This window comes from Pteropus medius, unplaced genomic scaffold (genome assembly GCF_902729225.1).
Source record: "Pteropus medius unplaced genomic scaffold, Ma_sr-lr_union100, whole genome shotgun sequence".
In the NCBI taxonomy this organism is placed as follows: domain Eukaryota; kingdom Metazoa; phylum Chordata; class Mammalia; order Chiroptera; family Pteropodidae; genus Pteropus; species Pteropus medius.
The window spans coordinates 480,090-499,886 of NW_024350324.1; the positions used below are offsets into that span (position 1 = coordinate 480,090).

Here is a 19,797-nt window from a genome sequence, read left to right on the forward strand (position 1 = left end):
AGCCCTACACTCGGCCCGTGGCCGGGCCAGGCGAGGGCGGCCGGCCTGGCTGGGGACAGGTCCAGAGACGACCAGCAGCCAGGCCGGCGATGGACAGCGGCTGGTGGGGATGCCGGGTGCTGGACAGGCGGTGGGACCCCCCGTGCCGGCGTGGAGGCGGGTGTGGGGCTCGCTCTGCCACCTCTGCGGCCGCCTGTGTGCGGGAAATGGTCTGCGGGGCAGGAGGGTGCGTTTGGGAAACGGCCGCCCACCGCCTCAGGGCAGGTCCCAGGCCCGCTGGCGAGGTGGCCAGCCTCACCACAGTGCCTGTCCGTCCCCGTCTGAGCCCGTCCGTCCCTTGGCTCCTGTACCGCCCCTCTGTCCCCTGCCTGAGCGAGCTGCCCAGCCTGGCTCCGTCCCTTCCTCACGGTGCCTTTTGCGAGCGCCCCCTCACAGGGCACCCCCTCTCGGGCATGGCCCCTGGCCCTGCGCCCCCGTCTCCCGAATGCCCCCGCCAGACTCCGACTCGACCCCATCCTCGCATGTCCCTGACCAGGCCTGTCTCTCGACTCTGGCTCTGAGACTGCCTCATGCTCCCCGACCCTGCGCCTCTCCCTGGCGCCGCGGTCCCCGAACTCGGCGCCCTGGACCCCGAGACCCAACGCCTCCTCCTCCTCCTGTGCCCGGAACACCCCATCTCTGGGCGCCGGTCCTGGTCCGGCTGCCCAGGGCACCAAACCTCTCCAGAGGTCCCCAGGCTCCGTGGCCCCTTTGACCGAGCCCCTGACCTCCGCGATGACCAGAGCCCCAGTCTGGACCCGGACGGACCCCAGTCCCATCACTAGATGTCAGGGAGGCGCCTTCTCACCCAGGATGCCCCAGGCAGGAGGAGGAAGGGGAGAGGGAGGCGAGACGCCCTGCCGGCTGGGGTCTGCACCCAGCCAGCGGTGCCTCCCCTCGGGTGGCTGGCTGGTCAGAGCAGGCCTGTCAGGGCATTAACAGGAGGTGGCCGAGCGGCCAGTGGGGCCGGGACCGGTGCCTCGTTCCCCTGGTGGGACCCTGCGGGCGGCCTGGCCCTGTGGCAGGTGGGGCGGCGGGCGGCCCCAGCGACCCCCGGCTGTCCCCATTCGCGGGCTCCTTGTGCGTTTGGCGTTTCCTAGAACAAAGGACAGGCCACGCCGGGGACGGGATTCCGGAGCTGAAACCAAAAACTTGGGCCGCGGAAGCGCTGCCCGCTGGGGTCCCTGCTCGGCCGGCTGCAGGGAAGAGCCTTAATCAAAGCCACATGTGACCGGTGGGGCCGGCTGTGCAGGGGACCGGGGACGGCTCCGCGGTGGCCCAGCCGGCCCTCCTTGGTGTGGGGTCCGAGCCGGCAGCAGAGGCGCCGAGGGGGAGCTGGGCGCGCTCCCTGTCCCCTGAACGGGGACCAGTGCCCCCGTCGCAGGGCCGGCCTCGGATGCTGCCCTTTCTGCAACTCTGCCTGAGGCCGGAGGGCGTGCGGTTCCAGGGAGCAGCTGGGCCGGCGCATGGCAACAGAAAAAGTGACCGGTGGCAGGGGAGTGGGGAGTGGAGAGGCCAGTCCCTCGGTCCCCCACATGCAGCCCGGCCACACGGGAATGCAGCGTGACCCAGAGTGCTCGGGCTGAGGACAGAGCTCCAGGACCTGGGAGCCCCATCTCCCATGGGACCCCCAGCCCGCTCCAGCCTTCGAGACCCAGGGACGGCCCAGCGGCTTCTGCTGGTGTCCAGGACGTGGTCAGTCACCAGCAAACTTTTCTCGCTCTAACAGGGGCTTCTGCTGTCCCCCGAACTGTACTCAGCACCCGGTGCTGAGGAGGTTGTGCAGGCAGGTGGGGCTCGAGGCGTGTTGGCCAGGCGTGGCAGGCTGGGCGCAAGGCCACCCGGTTCCTGCCCCAGCTCTGCTCCCTCACCGTGACCTTGAACCAGCTGCTCAGCCCCTCTGCGCCTCAGTTTCCCCGTCAGCACTAGAGGAACGGGGAGAGGTCCCACTTGGTCAAGACTCCAGGGACTGACCCCAAACACCCCTGGTACCTCAGAATGGGGACTAGAGGTCCATAGACTGAAGGTGGACCTCAGGTCAGTAGGAAGGGACGTTCCAACTTCCCCAAGTTAATCTGGGGACCCACTGGCAGAACGTGTCCACCGACTCCTTGCCCCGGGGGACCCCAGTCTCCCAGCTCCAGGAGCAGCTCAGTGCCAAGGTCCCTGGGGATCCCCACGAACTCCAAAGGACGGTTCCCTGGAGAGACTCGAGGACGGGAGGTCCCCCAAGTCCAGGAGGGAACTTAGGGGCTGCACGGCTCTGCGGGTGCCAGAGGGGTTCCCCAAACTCCCGGGACGGCGGCGCTCTGGGGCACGCAGGGCGCAAGTCCCTCGAGACTGCACGGCAGTGAGGCGCCCTAAAGGGAGAATGCACACGGGGCGCGAGTCCCCCAAACTCCGGGGGGCCGGGACTCCCTGGGGGCTCCCGCGAGCGGGGAACCGGGCGCCCCCACGCCGGAGGCAGCGCGCGCGGGCGGAGCCCGGAGTTCGGGGCAGGGCGGCCCGGCCCGGGGTGGGGGGCGTCCGGGGCGCTGCCCCCGGCCCCCCGGCGCCGTCCCCGCCCGCGGCCGCGCTCACCTGGGGTTGCTGCGGTTCCAGTAGACGGCGTAGCGGTCCGCGTTGGCGCGGGCGGCGTCCTCGGCGCGCGCTAAGGGCGGCGGCGGCGGCAGCAGCAGCAGCAGCAGCACGGGCAGCAGCGGGCGCTGCGCGGGCGCCATGGCCCCGGTCCGGCCGCCGCGCTCGCCTGGCCGCCGCCTGCCAGCCGTCTCCGCCTCCTCCGCCGCCGCCGAGCGGGCGGGCGCGGGGCGGGCGGGGGGAGGGCGCGCCGGCGCTTGGAGATCCCCAGCCGCCCCCGCCTGGGCGCGCGCGACCTCGGGCGCCGAGAAGTCAGGCGGCGGCGGGCGGGGCGCCGGGGTCGCCCCGGGCGCCGGCCCGGCCGCGCGGACTCTCGGAGCGCGGGCCGCCGCCGCCGCCGCACCCGCTGGGGAGGGGCCGGGGCTCCGGCCTTTGTCCCGCCGAGCTCCGGGAGGGCCGCGGGCGCCCCCTCCTGCCGTGCCCCGGCCACGCGGGAGAGGGCAGGGGCTCCCGCACCAACCGGGCCCCGCACCCCCGACCCGAAGCGTCCCAGGTCCGGCGTCCCAGGTCCGCCAGGGTCCCGGCCCTACGACTCCCATCATCGTCACGCGGCCCTGAACCAGGGTCCCTGAGGTCCTCTAGGTCATCTCCATTGAGGCCACCAAGCCCATCTGCAGCGCCTGGCCAGTGTGAGGAGCTGGAGGCGTAGAGATGAAGACGACCCCTCCCCGCCCCCCTCACCCCCGTATTCAAACCCAGACCCTGCATCCTAAGCCAGGCGGGGCCAACTCCCAGTCTCCTTGCGCCGGGCAGGGAGTTTGGCGGTGGACTGAACAGAAGGCCACCACCGCCCGCTGCCCCGCCCCAGGGGGCAGCCACGTCGCTCTGGACCCGTTTTCTCACCCAGCACCTTCAGCACCTAAGTGCGCACGCAGGAAAGGTCCTGTTGGGGAGGAGGGCTGGACGGGGGCTCAGGCGGGTGCAGCAGCTCCAGCAAAGGCGTGGAGTCCCTGAGCCGTGTAGGGGCTCAGAGCGACCGCTCCCAGGGGCTGATGCCCGCAAGGAGATGAGGCCTTATCTCTAGATCTGTCCTGACTCGTGCCACAGCCTCCCTCTGACTGGGCGTGTGAAGAGGTACACTGTCACCAAGAGCTGGCTGGAAAATGCCAGTGGTGCCCAGCCTGGCTCCGCCTCTCCGGGTGTTTCTGTGTCCCCCAGGCCCGGCGCAGGGTCTGGGAGCCAAGGGCTCTGGGAGGTCTCATGTGACAGATAATCCAAGCGAACCGGTAGAGGCCAAAGATCAGCGAACCAGCCTTCCACCAGGCACGGCGAGGATGCCAGGTGGGCCTACTCCAGCCACACTACGTGGCGGGCGTGTGCCACATGTACCCTGAGCTACTTCCCTGCCAGCCGCACTAGCCGGCCTGGAGTGCTTCCCGTTAAAATTCTTTTTGTCCTTCAAGGCCTGTGCCGTCCTGTGCCCTGAACCCCGCAGGACAGCCCCTGGGGCAGCCCAGCCTGTCTTTCCTGGGTGTTCTGGTTTCTGGGTCTTGTCCTCTGAGCTGTCTGCATGTGGCTGTCCCAGAGCTGGCCCCATGGCCCCACGGAAGAGGTGGGAGCCTGACGACAGGTGGTGGTCAGGGCAGGCCCTGGAGGCACGGAGGTGGCCGGGGGCACCAGTCACCCAACATCCTGGATGCCCCTGGGTGGGCTGTCTAGCTTTTTAGGGACAGAGGGCCAGCCTCCTCCTGAGCAGAGGCCTGATGGCTGGACCCAAGGCCCTGGGGGTGCCGGCTTGCCCAGCCAACCTGGAGTCCTGCCTGGCCAAGGAGGCCCTTCCAGGAGCTCCCTCTGCCCTTGGACAAGACCCCTCCTGCTGGATGGGACCTCACGGATGGGGCAGGGACTCCTCTGCCACACCCAGCAGGAGCGCATCCCGGTACGGAGTGCAAAGGGCACACCAAGCTGAGGGGACCTCCTTGGCAAAGGCCGGTGGTGGGTCGGCTCATTTGCATGCAGGGGCCACCGCTGTGAGAGCCGCCACCGCGAGCGGATTTGAGCAGAAGCTCGTTTTCCTTCTGTTTCTGTCTCTCTCAAGGTCAGAGCGGGAGCAGGGACAGGAACAAAGGCATGTGCCCGGAGCAGAGGACGGGGAGGGGAGGGCTGGGCCCCTGCAAGGCCTTGCCCCCGGGCAAAGTGGGGGTGGGAGCACAAAGCAGCTGCCTGGCCACAGCCCGCTGTGGGCACCCAAGAGGTCTCCCAGAGCCGGGGGCATCCCAGCCTCCAGCCTCGGCAGGAGCTCAGCTGGGGTCAGGGGTCATTCTGGAGCAAGCTTCCTCTGAAGCCAAGAGCCAGACATCAGGCCCAGTCTGGGTACAGGGATGAGTCTTGGGTTCAGGCCTCAAAGATCTACCAGGCCCAGGGAGGGTCTTGTCCCAGCCAGGCCCCGACCTGGCCCCTAGCATGTGCTCAGCACTCCTGCCCAGCACCCATGGCTCCCTGACCCCAGCACCCATTACCCCTGCCACTGGTCCCGCAGGACAAATCCCCAAGACTGGAGATCAATGTCCGGCACGCCCTCGGCCTTCAAAGGCCACAGAGCCGTGGAGACAGCTAAAAATACGTGGGGAGAAACTCATCACAGAACAAATGGAACCAAATCCGCCGCCTGCTCTGGCAGTTTTCAGACACCGCGGGCCGGCCAGGTGAGGGTTGGTGGGAAGGGGTGGCGATGAGCATGGGGCCTCGGCTGCTGGGGACTCCACTGCCCCTGGTCAGAGCGGGACCAGCCCACTCTGCACTTGGGGTGAGGGGTAAAGGAGAACCCCCCCAGGCTGTCGGTTTTCGTCAAATGAAATAAAAGCCTCTTCTTTTGTCTTGCTGATAAAAATTCCCATCCTCATGTCTGGCTCAGCCCAATTCCCGCAGCTGCCAAGGCCACGGTCGCACTGAACGGGCCCCTCGTCCCTGCTGGTTCCTCCCTGCCCTCCTCCTCCCCTCCCACCTTCCTTTCCAGCCTCCCAGCACCAAGGCTGGACAGACCCCAGCCTTCCACTGCGACCACCTGCCAGTCCGGGGCTAGACGTCCTGGGATGGACATGTTCAGGACCTGCAGCGCCCCACACAGGTGCCCCCAGCTCCTGTGCCTACAAGGCAGGCGGAGTGTGGCCGGAGTGACCAGCAGCAGTGTGGTTTCACAGTTCACTTTTAATGTAAACGGGCACAGCCACACATGGCTACTATATTGGGCAGTGTGGCTCTGGGTACACCTGGACAGCCACACCTGCCTGGGACCAGGACGTCATGGAGGGGGGTGGCAGCTCAGAAGCCTGAAGAAGGAAGATTAGGTGCTGAGCCCCCACAGAGGCCAGGGTCCCGGGAACCCCAAGAAGGCACAGCCGCCCCGCCTGCTGACTGCCGGTGTGCGGGATGCAGCCCTGTTGGATCCACCCACAACGCGCCCGATCCCCACTCGCTGCCGCCCCTTTAATGAGCCCGAGGCGTCCAGCCTCACCAGCTTCCATCCATCCCCATTCCTGAGATGCAGAAGCCACAGAGTGGTCAGCTAGGAGCCCGAGACCCCAACCTGCGCAGAGCTGAGGGAACAGCTTTGCTAGGGGGGCAGCTGGCACCCAGAAGGGGTTGCAGTGGACGGGGCCTCGAGGGTCCAGGCCGGACCTTGGGCACCGCGTCTGCGCATCCGCTGGGCCCCGCCGCAGGTGACCCCAAGCGCGTGCAGGCCTGTGCGTGTGTCCTGTACCACGTGAGGGGGAGGGAGGCGCCAAGAGCCTCTCGCGTGCTCACACATCACACGCACACGCTATCACCAGGCCACCGAAAGCTCAGGGACGGCCTTTCATCTTATGCCGACAGGCCCCTCTCTCCTGGCTTTTAGTCAAGCGAGAAATTTCTGCCAATAGTGCATTAACTTCCTGGCGGGCTGCCAATTACTCCATTAACGCGGGGAGGCAGGGCTGATGGGCGCGGACAGGCGCTGGGGCCTGGACGCATAGGGCGCCCCTCCCCCCTGGCGGGGGTGAGCAGGAGGCAGCCGGGCTGAGGGCGGGCAGTGTGTTCCCAGCTCCGGATGGCAAACACGCGGGGTCTCTCCTGACCTCATTAGAGTAATTAATGTGCCTTTTGAAGCTCGAGAAACTGCTCAGAGCTGTCGGAGAGGGGCGCAGATCATAGGGCGGGGGGCGGCACGGTGTCTGCGCGCCTGTTAAAAGCATGTCCCAGTGGGTCAGACACGGAGGGAGAGACGGGGAGCAGAGAGAGACAGGCGGAAACGTAAGGAGACCCAGGGACAGGCTGCGCAGATGGAGACGCGAGCAGGGAGGCGGCTGAGACATGCCCGGGGAGAGAAAGGCGGGCAGGTGTGGAAAGGAAGCCACAGGGCCGGAGAGGCAGGGGTTGCGAACACCTCGAGGCCTCCCAAAGACTCTGGCCTCACCTCCTCGACCTTGGAGGGTCTGCAAAGAATGGTGCAGGGGGAACCGGGTACAGTCAGGGAGGACTCCCTGGAAGGGGTGGCTGGGCACTGGAGGGGGAAAGGGAAGTGCGAGTGGAGCTTGGAAGGCAGACAGCAAGGAAGCAAGCTGGGGACCAGCTCGCCATGGCAGAGATGGCGCCCCTGCACCCGGCAATGGGCCGGAACCTAGGCTCAGCCCTAGCAAGGTGGGGCGGCGGGCTGTGGACAGGCCCAGGGCGGTGATGGGTCCTAAGACCCACCCCACAGTGGACATGGAGACAAGGTGAGGCTCCGAAGGAGGCAAAAAAAAAAAAAATGAGGGGTTCCAGAGGGACCTATCTCCCCCACCTGTACAGTTGTTTGGGGAGCCCAAGCCACACCTGGGCCCAGCAGGGCAAAGACCAGGCAGCGCAAGGCTGCCACCTGGTGGCAGCTCCTTCTAATGACATGGCCGTGGTGACTGGCCAGTGACCTAGGGGAGCCTCAGGCTGCAGGCCACCCACCAGCCCCTCCCCTCCGACTCTCCAAGATCAGATTTACAGGGGGCAGGGGTGACAAAGCTGGACCCTCCCATATACAGTGGGTCTAGGGAAGATGAGGCCCACAGGAGAACCCACGCAGCCCCTCACTTGGAATGAGAGGTGCCCGGATGGGCCCAGTTCAGCAACGATCCCACGGGAGGCCGATGGGGGAGAGGCAGCAAGGGTGCTGGGAGTGTGAGTGGGGTGAGGTGAGGGTCCCAGAGGGCATGGTCCTCGAAGCGTCCCAGGCTGAACACAGCACAGAAGAGGGAGCCCGGCGGATCCACCTCCTCCCTGTCCACGCTGTGGGACTCCCCCAGACCCTCTGCACAGCTGATGGCAAGGCCAAAGGAGGCCAGCGTGGACACGGACGGCGGACACCTGCTCTGTGAGCCGGGATGCCAGGTCTGGCCCAGTGTGGAGCAGGGTGCCAGTCAAAGAGCCACTGCTGCCTTTATTGTCCCCCACCCAGCAGGAAGGCGCTCCCAAACAGGTCCCTCGGCTCACTCGCTCGCCAGGCCTCACCTCAGGGCTGTTGTGTCCCCATGGGGCGGGGTCAGCAGAACAAGTCATAGCCTGACCAGGAGGCCTCAGAGCCCTGGGTGGGGCCGCCAGGGTCCCTCTGGTTTGCACCTAGCATCGTGGGTGGTCCTGTCCAGGTGGAAGGCCAAGGCTGCTTCAGGACGGCTGGGCAGTCCCCGCACGAGCTCTCAGGCCAGCTGCCGAATCGGGGGTGTCCCGGCCCTGGGAGTGGGCCCCCCGTCTCCGTCCTTCCCTCAGGGCGGCTGGAAACACCACCTCCCCAACCTGAGCATCTGGAAGATGAGGGGCAGGGGTGAGAGATGTGGAGCTGTGCCTGAGGGCTCACCCTCCATGTGACCAGGAGCTTCTCACCTGTCCAGCCCCTGCCCCCAGGGCCACAGGGGTTCCCCTCCCCCAGCCTGCTTGGCTCTGCCTGTGTAGCCGGGACAAGGGGGTCTCCCAGACAGGGGCGGCAGGAGACCAGGGAAGCTATCGCAGCATCTCAATGTCTCCCTGGGGGGCCCAGGAAATCAGAACTGTCCCCTGGTTCGGCCTCCATACCTGCACCCCAACAAGCTGGGGCTGGGACAGACATCACTCCCTGCTCAGACCCAGGCTAGGCTCTGTGCCAGCAGCCCCTGCATCCTCAGTCCAGCCCTCTTCCCAGTCCCCCACTCCCCACACGATGCTCATCCTGGGGCCAGGAGACCACACCCACCTCCCTCCACAACACCCGCAGTGTGGACCCCGGTCTTCAGGGCCGGGCCCAGAGCTCTGATTCAAGCTCTGCGGCCCTTTCTGGTCTTAAAAAAGTGGGAAACTGAGGCTCGCGGGGGGCGTGTCTTGCCCAAGACCGCACAGCCTTCAACTGGGCTGTGGTTACTTGGATGACTCCAAGCACGCAGCCTTCACGCCTCTCCAACTCTGCCCGCACGCCCACCCACCCAGAGCCAGGGCGATGGGGGCAGGGCTGCGCTACCATCTCAGGTTCCTCGTCTCAAAGACGGTCTCTTCGTCACTGTTCAGAGAGGCCATCTCGGTGGAGTCGTCGGTGTTGGCCAGGAGGCCGTACCTTCTCCGCTGGGGCTTCTTCAACCTGGAAGCAGTCCCGGGTGCCATCAGTGGCCGTCTCTGGCCACCTCTGGGGGCAGTGACACCCCATCCCATTTCCCCGCATGATCCTTCCCTCGTTTCTGGCTTCGGCTTCCTCTGCCCCACCCCTGAAGCCTTGCTGTGGAGACTTCTCATATAATTGCGTGACATGTGCCTCTTTAACCGTTAGTGATTATTAGCTGCTCTTATACGGAAAACGAGAGGTGGACGCCTCCCTTGGCGGGCCCCTGGGCCAGGACCTCTGGAGGGGGGCGCTGTCCGTTTCACTCCACTGATGAGCTAATTAAGTCTCATGGGTGAGGGGTTGTCAGAGGCACCGAACTGAGGGCTGCCTCAGGCCGAAAGCCACGCTCCTGACTGCCCATAGAGAAAGAAGGGGGACCTTCTGCGGCGGATGCGAAGAAGGTCAAGCGCTCAGAACAAGAGCGCTGCTCTCAAAGGAGTGTCAGTGGGGCCCCTAATTCAAAGCGTCTGGACATGGTCACCTCTGTGTGACAAAAGTCCTCCGGAGATCAGCCCCGGACAGGGAGAGAAAAGCGGAAGCTGTGGGCCTGAACCAGAGCCAAACAAGGTGGGTGGGCCGCGGGGAAGGATGAAGAGTCCTCAGTCCTGATAGTATTGGCAGGGGTCGCAGGCCCAGTTTGGATTGGTGGGTGTCGCTTGGCAGAGGGGATGCAGACAGGGACATAAAGCCGGCGCACCCTCCCGCCCCCCAAAAGTACACTGCAGCGTCGATTGCTACTTCTGCTAAAGCGACATCCGCACCGCCGCGTCACGAAGCACCAGGACATCACGTGACAGCCGGCCCCCGCCCACGCACCCAAACCACGTGACGACGCCGCGGAAAGGCCCACGCCCGCTCCGGAAGAGCGGGGATCTCGCACCCCAGTACGTGCGGAGTGAGGCGCGCGCTGATTGGCCGCACCAGAGCGGCGGCGGCGTGCGCCTGACGCACCTGAAAGCCCGGATGAGGAAGTAGATAGCCACCAGGCCACAGAAGCCCGTGAGCACGTAGAAGGAGCGTATTAGCGGAGAGCCCGGCGAGCCCGGCGGCCCCGGATGCGTGCTGTTGTGCAGCGCGTCCGGCTTGCTTCCGTTCGTCACGGCCTGCAGTGACGACAGCGTGGTCTCCACGCGGCGCGGCGACGGAGGCGTGGGCTCCTCAGCCCCACAGAGCGGCGCTAACAGCAGCAGCAGCGCCGGCAGGAGCAAGAGCAGCAGCGGCAGCACGCGCGGCCCCATGGCCTGGCGGAAGCGGCGACTGCGCCCCGCCCCCGGGAGCCCCCGTCACTCACTGGTGCGGGGGCGGTGCTGGCCAATAGCGCGGGGGGGCGGAGCCGAGCACCAGACGCCCCGCCCCCTGGCCGCTTACCTCGCTTAACCCCGGACGTTTTCCACAGTACTCCGCGCGCCACCGACTGCGCGCGCACCCCGGATCGGCTCGCGTCCTGTGGCGGCCCTGCTCCCTCCCGCCCCCCGCACAGACCGCCACAGCCACGCCGAGGTCCCTGTTCCGGGGGACAGGTCAAGAGCTGGGTGCCTGGAGAGCGGAGTTTGGGCAGCAGGGGAAGTGACGTCTCGCCAGTACCCTAGGACCACTCCCCAGAAACCAGGTTCCCAAAGCGCGTGGTGGAAGGCGGTCAAAGACCAGAGCAGGAGGCAAGGCCAAGGCCTGCTCAGCACAGGGCCCTTGGGGCTTCCATCCTACGGGGGCAGCCTTGGGAACTCAGCTCTTCTGGTCCCCAGCTAGGCTCACCCTAGGGGGCCTGGTGGGACCACCGGGGTGGCCCTTGCTGCAGGCTAAGCCCTCCCAGAGGAGGCCCATGTGCCCTAGCCTGGGAATCCCGCTGGGCCACACCCAGGAGGTGAGGGGGTGGAAGGGCACCTTCGCCACCCTGACCACACACTACATCGACTACTTCCATCCTCCCCGCCCTGGCGGCAGTTGGGCTGACAGGCCAAGGGTCCAACTGTCTGTACCCCATGACCGGAGCAGGAGCAGGAGTCGAACCAGCTCAGAAAGCAAGCTGGGCCCTGTGTGCAGCACAGATGAAAAGTGTTCAGGGGCACCGTGCCCAAGACCTTTGCCAGGACCCTGGAAGATCTGAGTGCCCCCTTCAGATGAGGAGCCCCAGGGAGCACCTCCACCTCCTCAGACCCCAAGACGACGAAGTGACCGACTGGTCTGGTTCCGGTCCAGCTTGTTCCCTGAACCGAGGCCAGATGAGGCCTTTTCTGAGGGACTCACACCAGCACCCACCCCTTCCCACGCAGCTTCCACCTGAGGCTCAGGGACCCACCCTCCTCCGCTGCCGCGCCCCAAACCAGACTCAAGATTTCTGGGTGGACACACGCCCTTTATTCAAATCTGACTTCCACGTCCTGTCACGCTGCCGCAGGTGAGTACTGGCCACATGCGAGCTGTCAACACACCCATCCTCCTGGAGCAACTTGAAGGCCCACACCCCAACCGCGCCAACGAAGCACCTGCTGGAAAAATGAAGGATGGGGGCGAGCTGGCTCCAGCAAGCGACCACGCCCATGCTCCCTGTGGAAAATGACACCAGAGAACCCACCAAAGGACTTCCCGTCCCCCACACAGAAAAGCACTTACAGGTGACCAGCTGTGAGGGCAGGGCACTGCGCCTCTGGCTCCTGCTCCCAGGTGAAGTCCCTCTTGGGACGGTGAGCCCAGGTCTTTGCCGCTCTCAGGCCGCCCTTCTGAATCACACTGGTCTCCCTTCAACCTGCCAAAGCAAAGGAGCGCACTCCCCGGTCCTGACGTGCTCACAACTGCCCCCCCACCTCCCCTGAAACCATCCACAGCGCCTAGGAGGGTGTCAAGCTAGTCAGCGGGGCCATTCCGACAGAAGGCCCCATCACGAGCCAGCGTGCCCAGGGCAGGCCTGCGCCTTTCAGGTGGGCCAGGCCACGTTCCATCCCTAAGCAGAGCCAGCGACCCACTTGGGATGGAGCTGCTTAGAGACTGGTGTGGGCTCTGGGAAAAAACTCATGGCGGCAACAGACATCAGAGCGCTACGGTTAGGAGCATGACTTAAGGAGGTCTGGAAAAAGACGGTCAATTGACGAACAAAAAATCCAAAAGGCAAGATGTTCGGTGGTCTCCAATCCCGCTTACGGATCGAACCTACTTGCGAAGCGTGACTGCCCGGGCCGCTCACCTGGCCGCAGGCGGGGAAGTTACGGCCAGGGTCTGACTTTAGTTCTAGCTTGATTCAAAAAAGAAAAATGGAAAAGCAAAAACCAGTCAAGGGAACATTCCCCGGGCACGTTACTTTACTTTCAAACGAGCTCGACAAGAGGAGGGATGTGGACACGAGCGAAAGGAGTTACCTCGAATTACAGGGCTATTTCCACATATGAGCTAGCCAAGGGAGCAGCTTGCGTCTCAGAGGTTTCTGTTGGGCGCACAACACTTCTGTCCTCCGAGGGCTGCAGCTTCCACAGGCTAGCGGAGAACGCTCAGAACTTGTGAAGCAACAGCAAGACTAAGCTAACGAGCCGTCGGTCTGCAGTCCCCCAGGGACACTGCCTGCGGTCCGCTCTCTGGCCTGATCCTGGGCTAAGGCAGTTGGGTCAGCGTCAGGTGCCCGTATGTCCACTGTCTCTGCTGAGCTGCCCGCCCCGTCGAGCCCTCCGGCTGTCACTGCCAGAAGCCTCCCAGGGCTGCCCTGCGGTCTGGCCTGCCCACTCCCGTCACCCACCTGCTCGGCTAACGGGGACCAGTGGCAGTCGGCTGTCACGAGGGGCCCGCCAGTGTCAGTTTACTCTGCCTTCCTGGGTCTAGCTGTCCGTGGACCTCAGGCAGGACTCGCGGGCCTGCTCCGCAAGCTGCCCTCACTGCTGCGGGCTGGGCGCCGCGTGCTCGCGGCGGGAGTGCGTTGTGCAATGAAAGGGAACTTGGCAGAGCGAGGTTCGTTTCAGACGGTCTTTTAATCGGCTTCGTAAAGCCAAAGAAAACTGCGTACAAGAATTCCTTAACCACTTCAAATACAACATCGATGGGATATGCACACGTCTTCCAGTAAAAAAGGACAATATAAATAAACATTTTCAAGAACCTCTCAGGGACGTCTGCAAGGCGACTGTGGGTCACACACAGCACGGATGGGCCGTACAGCCGGGCCCCTCTGCTGCTGCCCAGGGGCGGGGCCTACCGAGCTACACTCAGAAACAGTACGCGGAGCTGGAAAAAAGCCACAGCTTCGTCAGCTTCCGACACAGTGGACTCAGAGTCCGATCTCAGGGAGGACTGAATTGGGGCACCCACCCAACTTCACGGGGCCAACCCCAATAGAAAGGGAAATAAAAAAGGGAACACAACCACAAACAAAAACAAAACCCACACGACCCCGATGATTTTCTTAAAAACTCATGGCTCATGGTAAAAAAGAAAAAAAAAAAAAAAAAAAGTGAAATCTGAAGTGCTTTTCAAAACGTTTTTAAAACCCTTAAAAACGAACAGCGCTTCCTTAAAAAGAAAAGTCTAGTAATGAGGCCATCTGGGGGTCAGAAGCAGTCAGGCTGTGTTTGACAAGATCAGAACCGATAAGACTACAAAAGTGGGTACAAGGAGGTGTGTTCACTACACATTAACGATTCAGCGAAGCTCCCAAAATCTTTAAATATACAGCCATTGGAAGGACGATCTTGAGCAGGAAGGATTTTTACTCGTTGTGTGTAGCTGAGAACAAGAAGCAGGTACAGTGTAAAGGCACTGAAGCACGCGACAAGAGGCAGCATTCCACTCCCGGGTCCAGACCTGGAGGGCTCGGCCCTGCGGCCTCAGGAGCAACCAACCCCCCCCACAGCCGAGGGCGGCGGGGCCGGGCGGCCGCACATGCACTTATGCTGCCCGCTCGGCGGGCCCCTCGTCTCCCTTTCCTCCTTGGTCAGTCTGGCTTAGCTTTTGTTTTGTGGCAAAAACGGCTGCTGGCAGCGAGACCTCAGAAGACAGTCTCATCCCTCACGGGCAAGCACAGTGACAAGGTCTGAGTGTCGCTCACAGAGGGCTTGCTGAGCTCCCACCGCAGGCCCTCAGAGCGTGACTTACCGTAACTGTCATAGCTGTCTCTGTAGGACCCGCCCGAGCTCCGGTCGCCATAGCCACCACCCTGACTCCGGCTGTGGGAAGGACACATGTGGGTGTTGGAGCGCCCCTCGGTCTGCTCGCCCCTGCGCGCCAGCGTCCAGACAGAAGCCTGCCGTGCTCAGCACGAGACCACACCCTCACCTGCTGTAGTAGTCTCTGGAGCCCCCATAGCCCCCACTCCTGGACTCGAACCGGCTTCCCCCGTAGCCTCGGTCCCCTCCTCCTACAAACAGGGACAGGAAGAACAAGTGGGTACCAGCTCCTGCCAACACCTCCCCCACCCTGACCCCAAGGGCCTCAGGCCCCAAGAGTGGCACTCACCCCTGGAGAACCCACGGCCCCGGCCTCGGCCCCCACGGAAGAAGCCCCGGCCCCCGGCAGAGCCACCTCGGTACCCACGGGATCGGTTGTCAGACGACTTGCCGGCCTGGTCAACTCGGATCTGTCGCCCGTCCACAGACTGGAGAAGGGAGATTGACTCAGGTCAGCCTCTTCACCTCCCACCCTCAGGAGCCCGAACCCCGTGCCTCTCACCTTCCCGTTCATAGCCATCATGGCGTCCTTGGCATCGTCGATGTTCTCGAAGGTGACAAACCCAAAGCCCCGCGACCGCTGAGTCTCCCTGTCTTTCACGACCACCACTGCAGGAGAAAAGATCTGCAGTTGACACCCAGCCTCCCCAGGAGAGGCCCTGCTCAGCCGTCGGCCCGGCGCCGGCCTCACCTTCGGAAATCTGTCCGTATTTGGAAAACACCTGCTCCAGCGACTGTTCGTTAGTGTCAAAACTGAGCCCTCCAACGAAAAGTTTGCCTTCGTCTGATGCCATGGCAGCCTGTAACAAACATTGAAATCCTCAAAGAAACCCTCCAGGGGCTTCATCGCTCACCCCATTACAGTTTATACAAAGAGCTTGTGCTTAATAGGAACTCACTGGGAAATTTCCGTCACTTACTCATCCCAAGCCCACATCCAGAACTTAACTCAAAAATACTCAGAACTCGTTCATCGCCCTGGGCCCCTTTTTCCTGCTCAAGCCCGCCCGGCACCGGGGCTCCCTGAGGGAGGGACCACACCCCGGCTCTCTTCAGTGCAGCCCTGGCTCTGGACCTCAAATGTCGTCTTAGGGTACGTTTAGGGATGGACACTCAGAGGAAGTACGTCCTACTTCATAACCGGCCGAGTGCGCCTCGTCCCGCCCGCCTTTGCAAACGGAGGCCTAATTCCTAACACAATCGCCCAGGCGCAGAGTGGCAAAATGGTCCTCTGTAGGATGGGTGGTAGGTTGGGCCTCCATAGGGAACAAGGGGGAGGGAAAGAGAGTGGGGAGAGGCTCCGACGTGGAGATAAGGGGCGGGTGCTGACTTAAGAGCGACCCTTTTCCGGATTGGGCCCTCTGCCAAATGGCTCCGGAAACACAGGCCTGGAACCGCGCAACTCAACCAAACTTAGCACGACGGGATGCAGAGTGGGACACGGGGGGGAGGGGGAGCGCGTTGCCCTCCTGCAACTGCAACGGGAAACCGGGAAAGCCGGAGTCCCGAACGGGCCCCGCCACGTGGCTCCGCCCCAGGCCCGCCCTCGCCGCGCGCATGCGCTCTGCGCGCGGCCTGCGCCACTTCATCCGGGAACTCGGCGCTCCCGCCATTTCGCGGGGCACAGCCTCGCGCTCGCCGCCGCCATTTTGCGGTGGTGTCTCGCTCTCGGCGAGCCTAGGCTACCGAGGAGACGACCAGCGGCCGCGACTCGGCCCGGTCTCTCGCTGCCCCTCGCCGCCGGCGGGGCGGACTCTACCCCGGGCCCGCCCTGGGACCACCCCCGCCCAGGGGCGTGCCGCCGCTGCCCCGCCTCGTCTGTACGGCTACAGGCCGCCCGCCGCCCGGGCCCGTGGAGCCGGTGCCGCCAGGGCCCTCACCACTGTGTCGGGCAGGTCCCTCACGCAGGCGGAAAGACGGCGAAGCAGAACGACCAGAGTCTCCTAACGCGCGAGTGAGGGGGGCGCCGGGCGCCCGGCCTTATGTACATCGCCTCCGGGCTCCGCCCCCCGCGCCCGCCCCCCGCACAGCACTGGCCAATCCCAGGCCCCAGAGGCCACGGCCGCGCCTCATATTCATGAGCTGGGGGGCCGGGCTTGTTTCGGCCCCGCCTCCTTCCGCGCGCCGGCTCGGGGCGCGATGATTGGCGGGGATGCGCACGGTCCGCAGTCCCCCACCCGCGAGCGGGGGGCGTGGCAGGCGCGCGTCGGGGCGGGGTTGACCCACTTCCGCGTGCCCGCCTCCAGGCCGCCGGCCGGGAACAAAGCGGGGCTCAGGCCTCTGATGCCGAGGGCCGGAGCCCCGGGCGTCGCCCCACCATTGACCTTTGCTGTGCTCCAGCAATCGCCGGCATATTGACCTCACCCAGGGTTCCGCAGCCACGAAGCCCAAGGTCTCGGATGCCCCAACTTCATCTGAACCCCAGCACCAGTCCTGATACACTTGCCCACATAACCCACACCCGAGCACTCCCAGGACCCTAAAGCTCCTGAAATCACGTGATCGGCTGCAAAGTCCACCAAACTCCAATACTGACACATGCCCATTTATGTGGACTCCAGTATCCACCACCCACTGTCCCAATTCCTCCTACTTCCCAACTTTCGGGCACCCCAACTTTACCCAACCCGCACCCACACCTAACTCCAACCTAACCCTGACTTCGCCTCGCCCCCACCCCCACCCCCACCTGGCGGAACACTTGTGCATTGCAGCTCTAGACCTCAGGCTGACCTCCACCTGGCCTCCCAAGCCCACCACTGGGCCCAGCCCTCGAGTGCCCACTGCACCCCTGCATTCAGCTCAGCCCCAGCCTTCCTCCACCAGTCTCTAGCACCTCTGCCCCACCATACCCAGAACCCACTCACTACCCATGGGGGGCCGGCTCTGCTCCTCCCTTGCGTCATTTTCCTCTTTTAGAGGCGTCCCAAGATCTCTGCTATCAGGAGAAGCAGCTTTGTAGAGACCCTCAACCCCAAGGCTGTGCCTGGGGAGCCTCAAGGCCATTTTATGGGCGCTCCTCTTATAGGCAACACTTGCCCCCTGCCCAGGCCTCCCGAGGCCCTGGCCCTTTCCATTGGGGGAAGAAGCTAGTGCAGACTTCCGCCTGTCAGACCAAAGACCCATGTTACAGCCCCAGCCTAGAAAGGCTTCAGAAGGCAGACCTCCGCAGAAATGCTCTGGGATTTCAGAGCCCCCCCCCCCCACCTCACACAGCCGGCTTTACTGCCCACTCCTCCAGAGAAGTTCCAGCTCAATTTCTGATTCTCAGGTGGGATCTTAACTGATGCAGCAGGGAACCCCTTGGGGATGGACCCAGATTCCCGTGCCAAGGTCGCTGAGACTTCCCTTCCTGGCAGGTGGCAGCTCATGATTCACCGCCGCCCCTCTGCACCTCCCCCCTAAACAACTCCCAGTCAGCAGCAGCCCGCTGCTGCGTCAGCCACTCACGCAGCGTGGTTATTAAAAGGAGCAGAGAAAGGCATCAGCACTTAGCTCCCCCTCCCGCTGGCAGCCCAAGGGGGGGGCCTGGGGCCCGGCTCCCCAGCCCAGGAGCAATTCCCGCCCACCCTTTCTGATCTGCTTTCCTAGTAAAGTCAGGTCGGAGGCTCCTTGCCCCATCCCAGGCCACGGGGTCCCTGCAGTCCCCGCTCCCCGATCGCTCTCCGCCCCGCCCCCACCGGTCTGTGGTTCCGAGTCCGCCTTCTCCTGGTTTTGTGAAGTGCCCTGTTCATTCATTCATTCATTCCGCCGGCACGCAGTTATTAAGCGTTTACTACGATCCCGTTGCTGGATACGGGCTCCATGTGTACCCACGACTGTCCTGGGTTCCCATGATGGTGTGGAGCCATACCTGTGGATATTTCGCCAGGTGTGCCTGCACCAGGCATTGCGTGGGTCCCGTGTACCTGTTTCGCAGGTGTGTAACCTGTCTCCATACTTGTTTCTGTGGTTACCTGCGTCTGCGTGTCCCTGCGACGCAGTGTGTAACCAGAATCGTGTGTCCCAGTGAGGATACTCTCAGGGGGATGGGACGGCCTCATTCTTGCCACAGCCGCTGCACCACGTTCTTCCCACGGACACGAGGGGGCGCTGCGGCCTCGCTGTCACTCTGGCCCCGGGCTCCGGGTCCCGCCAGCATATCCAGCGCCCCGCCGCGTGTCCCAGCGTGGGAGGGGGTCCCTGTCTCGCCCCGTGCCTCAACCCGAGCGCCAGAGGGGGCGGCAGACGGGGAGGAGGGGGCTCAAAATAGCCGCGGGCGGGGGCGAGGCTGCTATTCGCGGCCCAGACGCGGGGTGCTCGCCGCCTGCCCGGCGGGACGGGGATTAGGACCGGAGGGTCCGGTCGGTGCGTTAGCATATCGACCCTCTCCAAGGGGCCGCCCGCCTCCTGGCCCCTCCGCAGCCATGACCCGACCCGCCCCACGCCAGCGTCGCCATGGAGACGGGGGTGCGGCGGCCTGGCTCCCGCACCGACCCCCGCCTTCACTCAGGGCCTGGCCGGCCAGACGCCGGTCCTCCCCCGACCTGGGCTAATGACCGGGCGCGAGGCGGTAATGACGGTCTGGGCCTGGGATGGGCGTGGACAAGATGAAAGACGCGTGTGGGGGGCACCCTCGGGCCCGCGTAATTACCGCCCCCTCCCGGCCTGTCGGGCGGGGCCCGGGCCCGTGCACCTGGCGGCCGGCGGGCGGGGGCGCGGAAGCGGGACGGTCCTGGCACAGACTGCAGCCTGCCCGCCTGGATCAAATCCGCGGGGCCCCGAGCCAGGGTGGGGGAAGTGGAGACTGGATGTGTGCGCGCGTTGCCAGGTGTGGTGCACATGTGTGCCTGTGGGCAGGGGACTCGTGGGCACAGAGTCGGAGAAACAAGGATTTCTGGGGACACATGCTTGTATGGACACGAGTGTGTATGGAACCCACGTGTGTGCAAACTGGCGTGGAGGTGTGTGCGTGCGCACACATAGGCACACGCCTGCATGGCGCCGCACGTGAAGAACACGGGGCTTGCGTGTAGACCCCGAAGCGTGTGCATAGGGGATGTGGCTGTGGGAGCGGCCAGGGACAGGGCTGGGTGCGGGTGACTCATGCCATGAGGTGGGCACTGCAAGCTGTGCCTCAGCAGGGGTCAGGGCCTCCTGGGCAGAGAGCTCCAGGGCCAGGCGGGCCAGAGCGGAGGGGAAAGGGTTAAATGGCCAGCCCTCCTCTCGGCTCCCACCTGCAGGAGGAGGCGGGGGCTCCCGCGACCCCAGCAGGCCCCAGGTGGTTGCCAACTCTGAACACAGGAGACTCAGGCTGCCTGGGCCTGTTGCCATCTGGTCCCTGGCAGGGGTCTCCACGGGAAGGAGGATGCTCAGGGCAGGGGGCCCTGGCAGAGCTGCCAACTCTTCCGCCAGCCCAGGCCCCCAGCC

The 19,797-nt window shown here is 64.5% G+C and overlaps 3 protein-coding genes across 5 annotated transcripts in view; all 3 read right to left on the reverse strand.

The window, feature by feature from the left end:
- The window catches only part of EFNA2 (ephrin A2), an 11,666-nt gene extending 8,873 nt beyond the window's left edge, over nucleotides 1-2,793 (reverse strand). Inside the window, exon 1 of the mRNA XM_039839069.1 lies at nucleotides 2,620-2,793. Within this exon, the coding sequence (XP_039695003.1) occupies nucleotides 2,620-2,759 (140 nt within the window). The 5' untranslated portion in view covers nucleotides 2,760-2,793. The remainder of the gene's footprint in view (nucleotides 1-2,619) is intronic.
- Nucleotides 2,794-8,036: 5,243 nt separating this feature from the next.
- FAM174C (family with sequence similarity 174 member C) lies at nucleotides 8,037-10,519 on the reverse strand. The gene is made up of 3 exons (XM_039839079.1): nucleotides 10,199-10,519; nucleotides 9,110-9,226; nucleotides 8,037-8,423 (listed from the first exon to the last, which is right to left on the reverse strand). Coding segments are annotated over exons 1-3 (405 nt in total). The 5' UTR covers nucleotides 10,486-10,519; the 3' UTR covers nucleotides 8,037-8,422.
- Nucleotides 10,520-11,579: 1,060 nt separating this feature from the next.
- On the reverse strand, nucleotides 11,580-16,406 carry CIRBP (cold inducible RNA binding protein). Of its 3 annotated transcripts, none has more exons than XR_005647846.1 (8): nucleotides 16,269-16,406; nucleotides 15,080-15,188; nucleotides 14,891-14,997; nucleotides 14,678-14,816; nucleotides 14,498-14,579; nucleotides 14,318-14,388; nucleotides 11,858-11,990; nucleotides 11,580-11,730 (listed from the first exon to the last, which is right to left on the reverse strand). XR_005647846.1 is itself a non-coding variant. In XM_039839077.1 (7 exons), the coding sequence occupies exons 2-7, from the start codon at nucleotides 15,180-15,182 to the stop codon at nucleotides 13,932-13,934; spliced, it is 519 nt and encodes a 172-aa protein (XP_039695011.1). In that variant the 5' UTR covers nucleotides 15,183-15,188; nucleotides 16,269-16,406; the 3' UTR covers nucleotides 13,179-13,931. The 3 variants fall into 3 exon arrangements, 1 of the variants encoding a protein (XP_039695011.1); XR_005647847.1 differs by having other exon boundaries at nucleotides 11,580-11,733; XM_039839077.1 differs by lacking the exons at nucleotides 11,580-11,730; nucleotides 11,858-11,990 and adding an exon at nucleotides 13,179-13,948.
- Nucleotides 16,407-19,797: the final 3,391 nt, after the last annotated feature.

Coding starts and splice junctions, on each gene's coding strand:
- CIRBP (XM_039839077.1), bottom strand. CDS start 15,182: ATGGCATCAGACGAAGGCAAACTTTTCGTTGGAGGGCTCAGTTTTGAC. Junction 14,998..15,079: donor ATACGGACAGATTTCCGAAG/GTGAGGCCGGCG, acceptor TTTCTCCTGCAG/TGGTGGTCGTGAAAGACAGG. Junction 14,580..14,677: donor GGGCCGTGGGTTCTCCAGGG/GTGAGTGCCACT, acceptor CCCTGTTTGTAG/GAGGAGGGGACCGAGGCTAC.
- FAM174C (XM_039839079.1), bottom strand. CDS start 10,485: ATGGGGCCGCGCGTGCTGCCGCTGCTGCTCTTGCTCCTGCCGGCGCTG. Junction 9,227..10,198: donor TTCCTCATCCGGGCTTTCAG/GTGCGTCAGGCG, acceptor GACTGCTTCCAG/GTTGAAGAAGCCCCAGCGGA.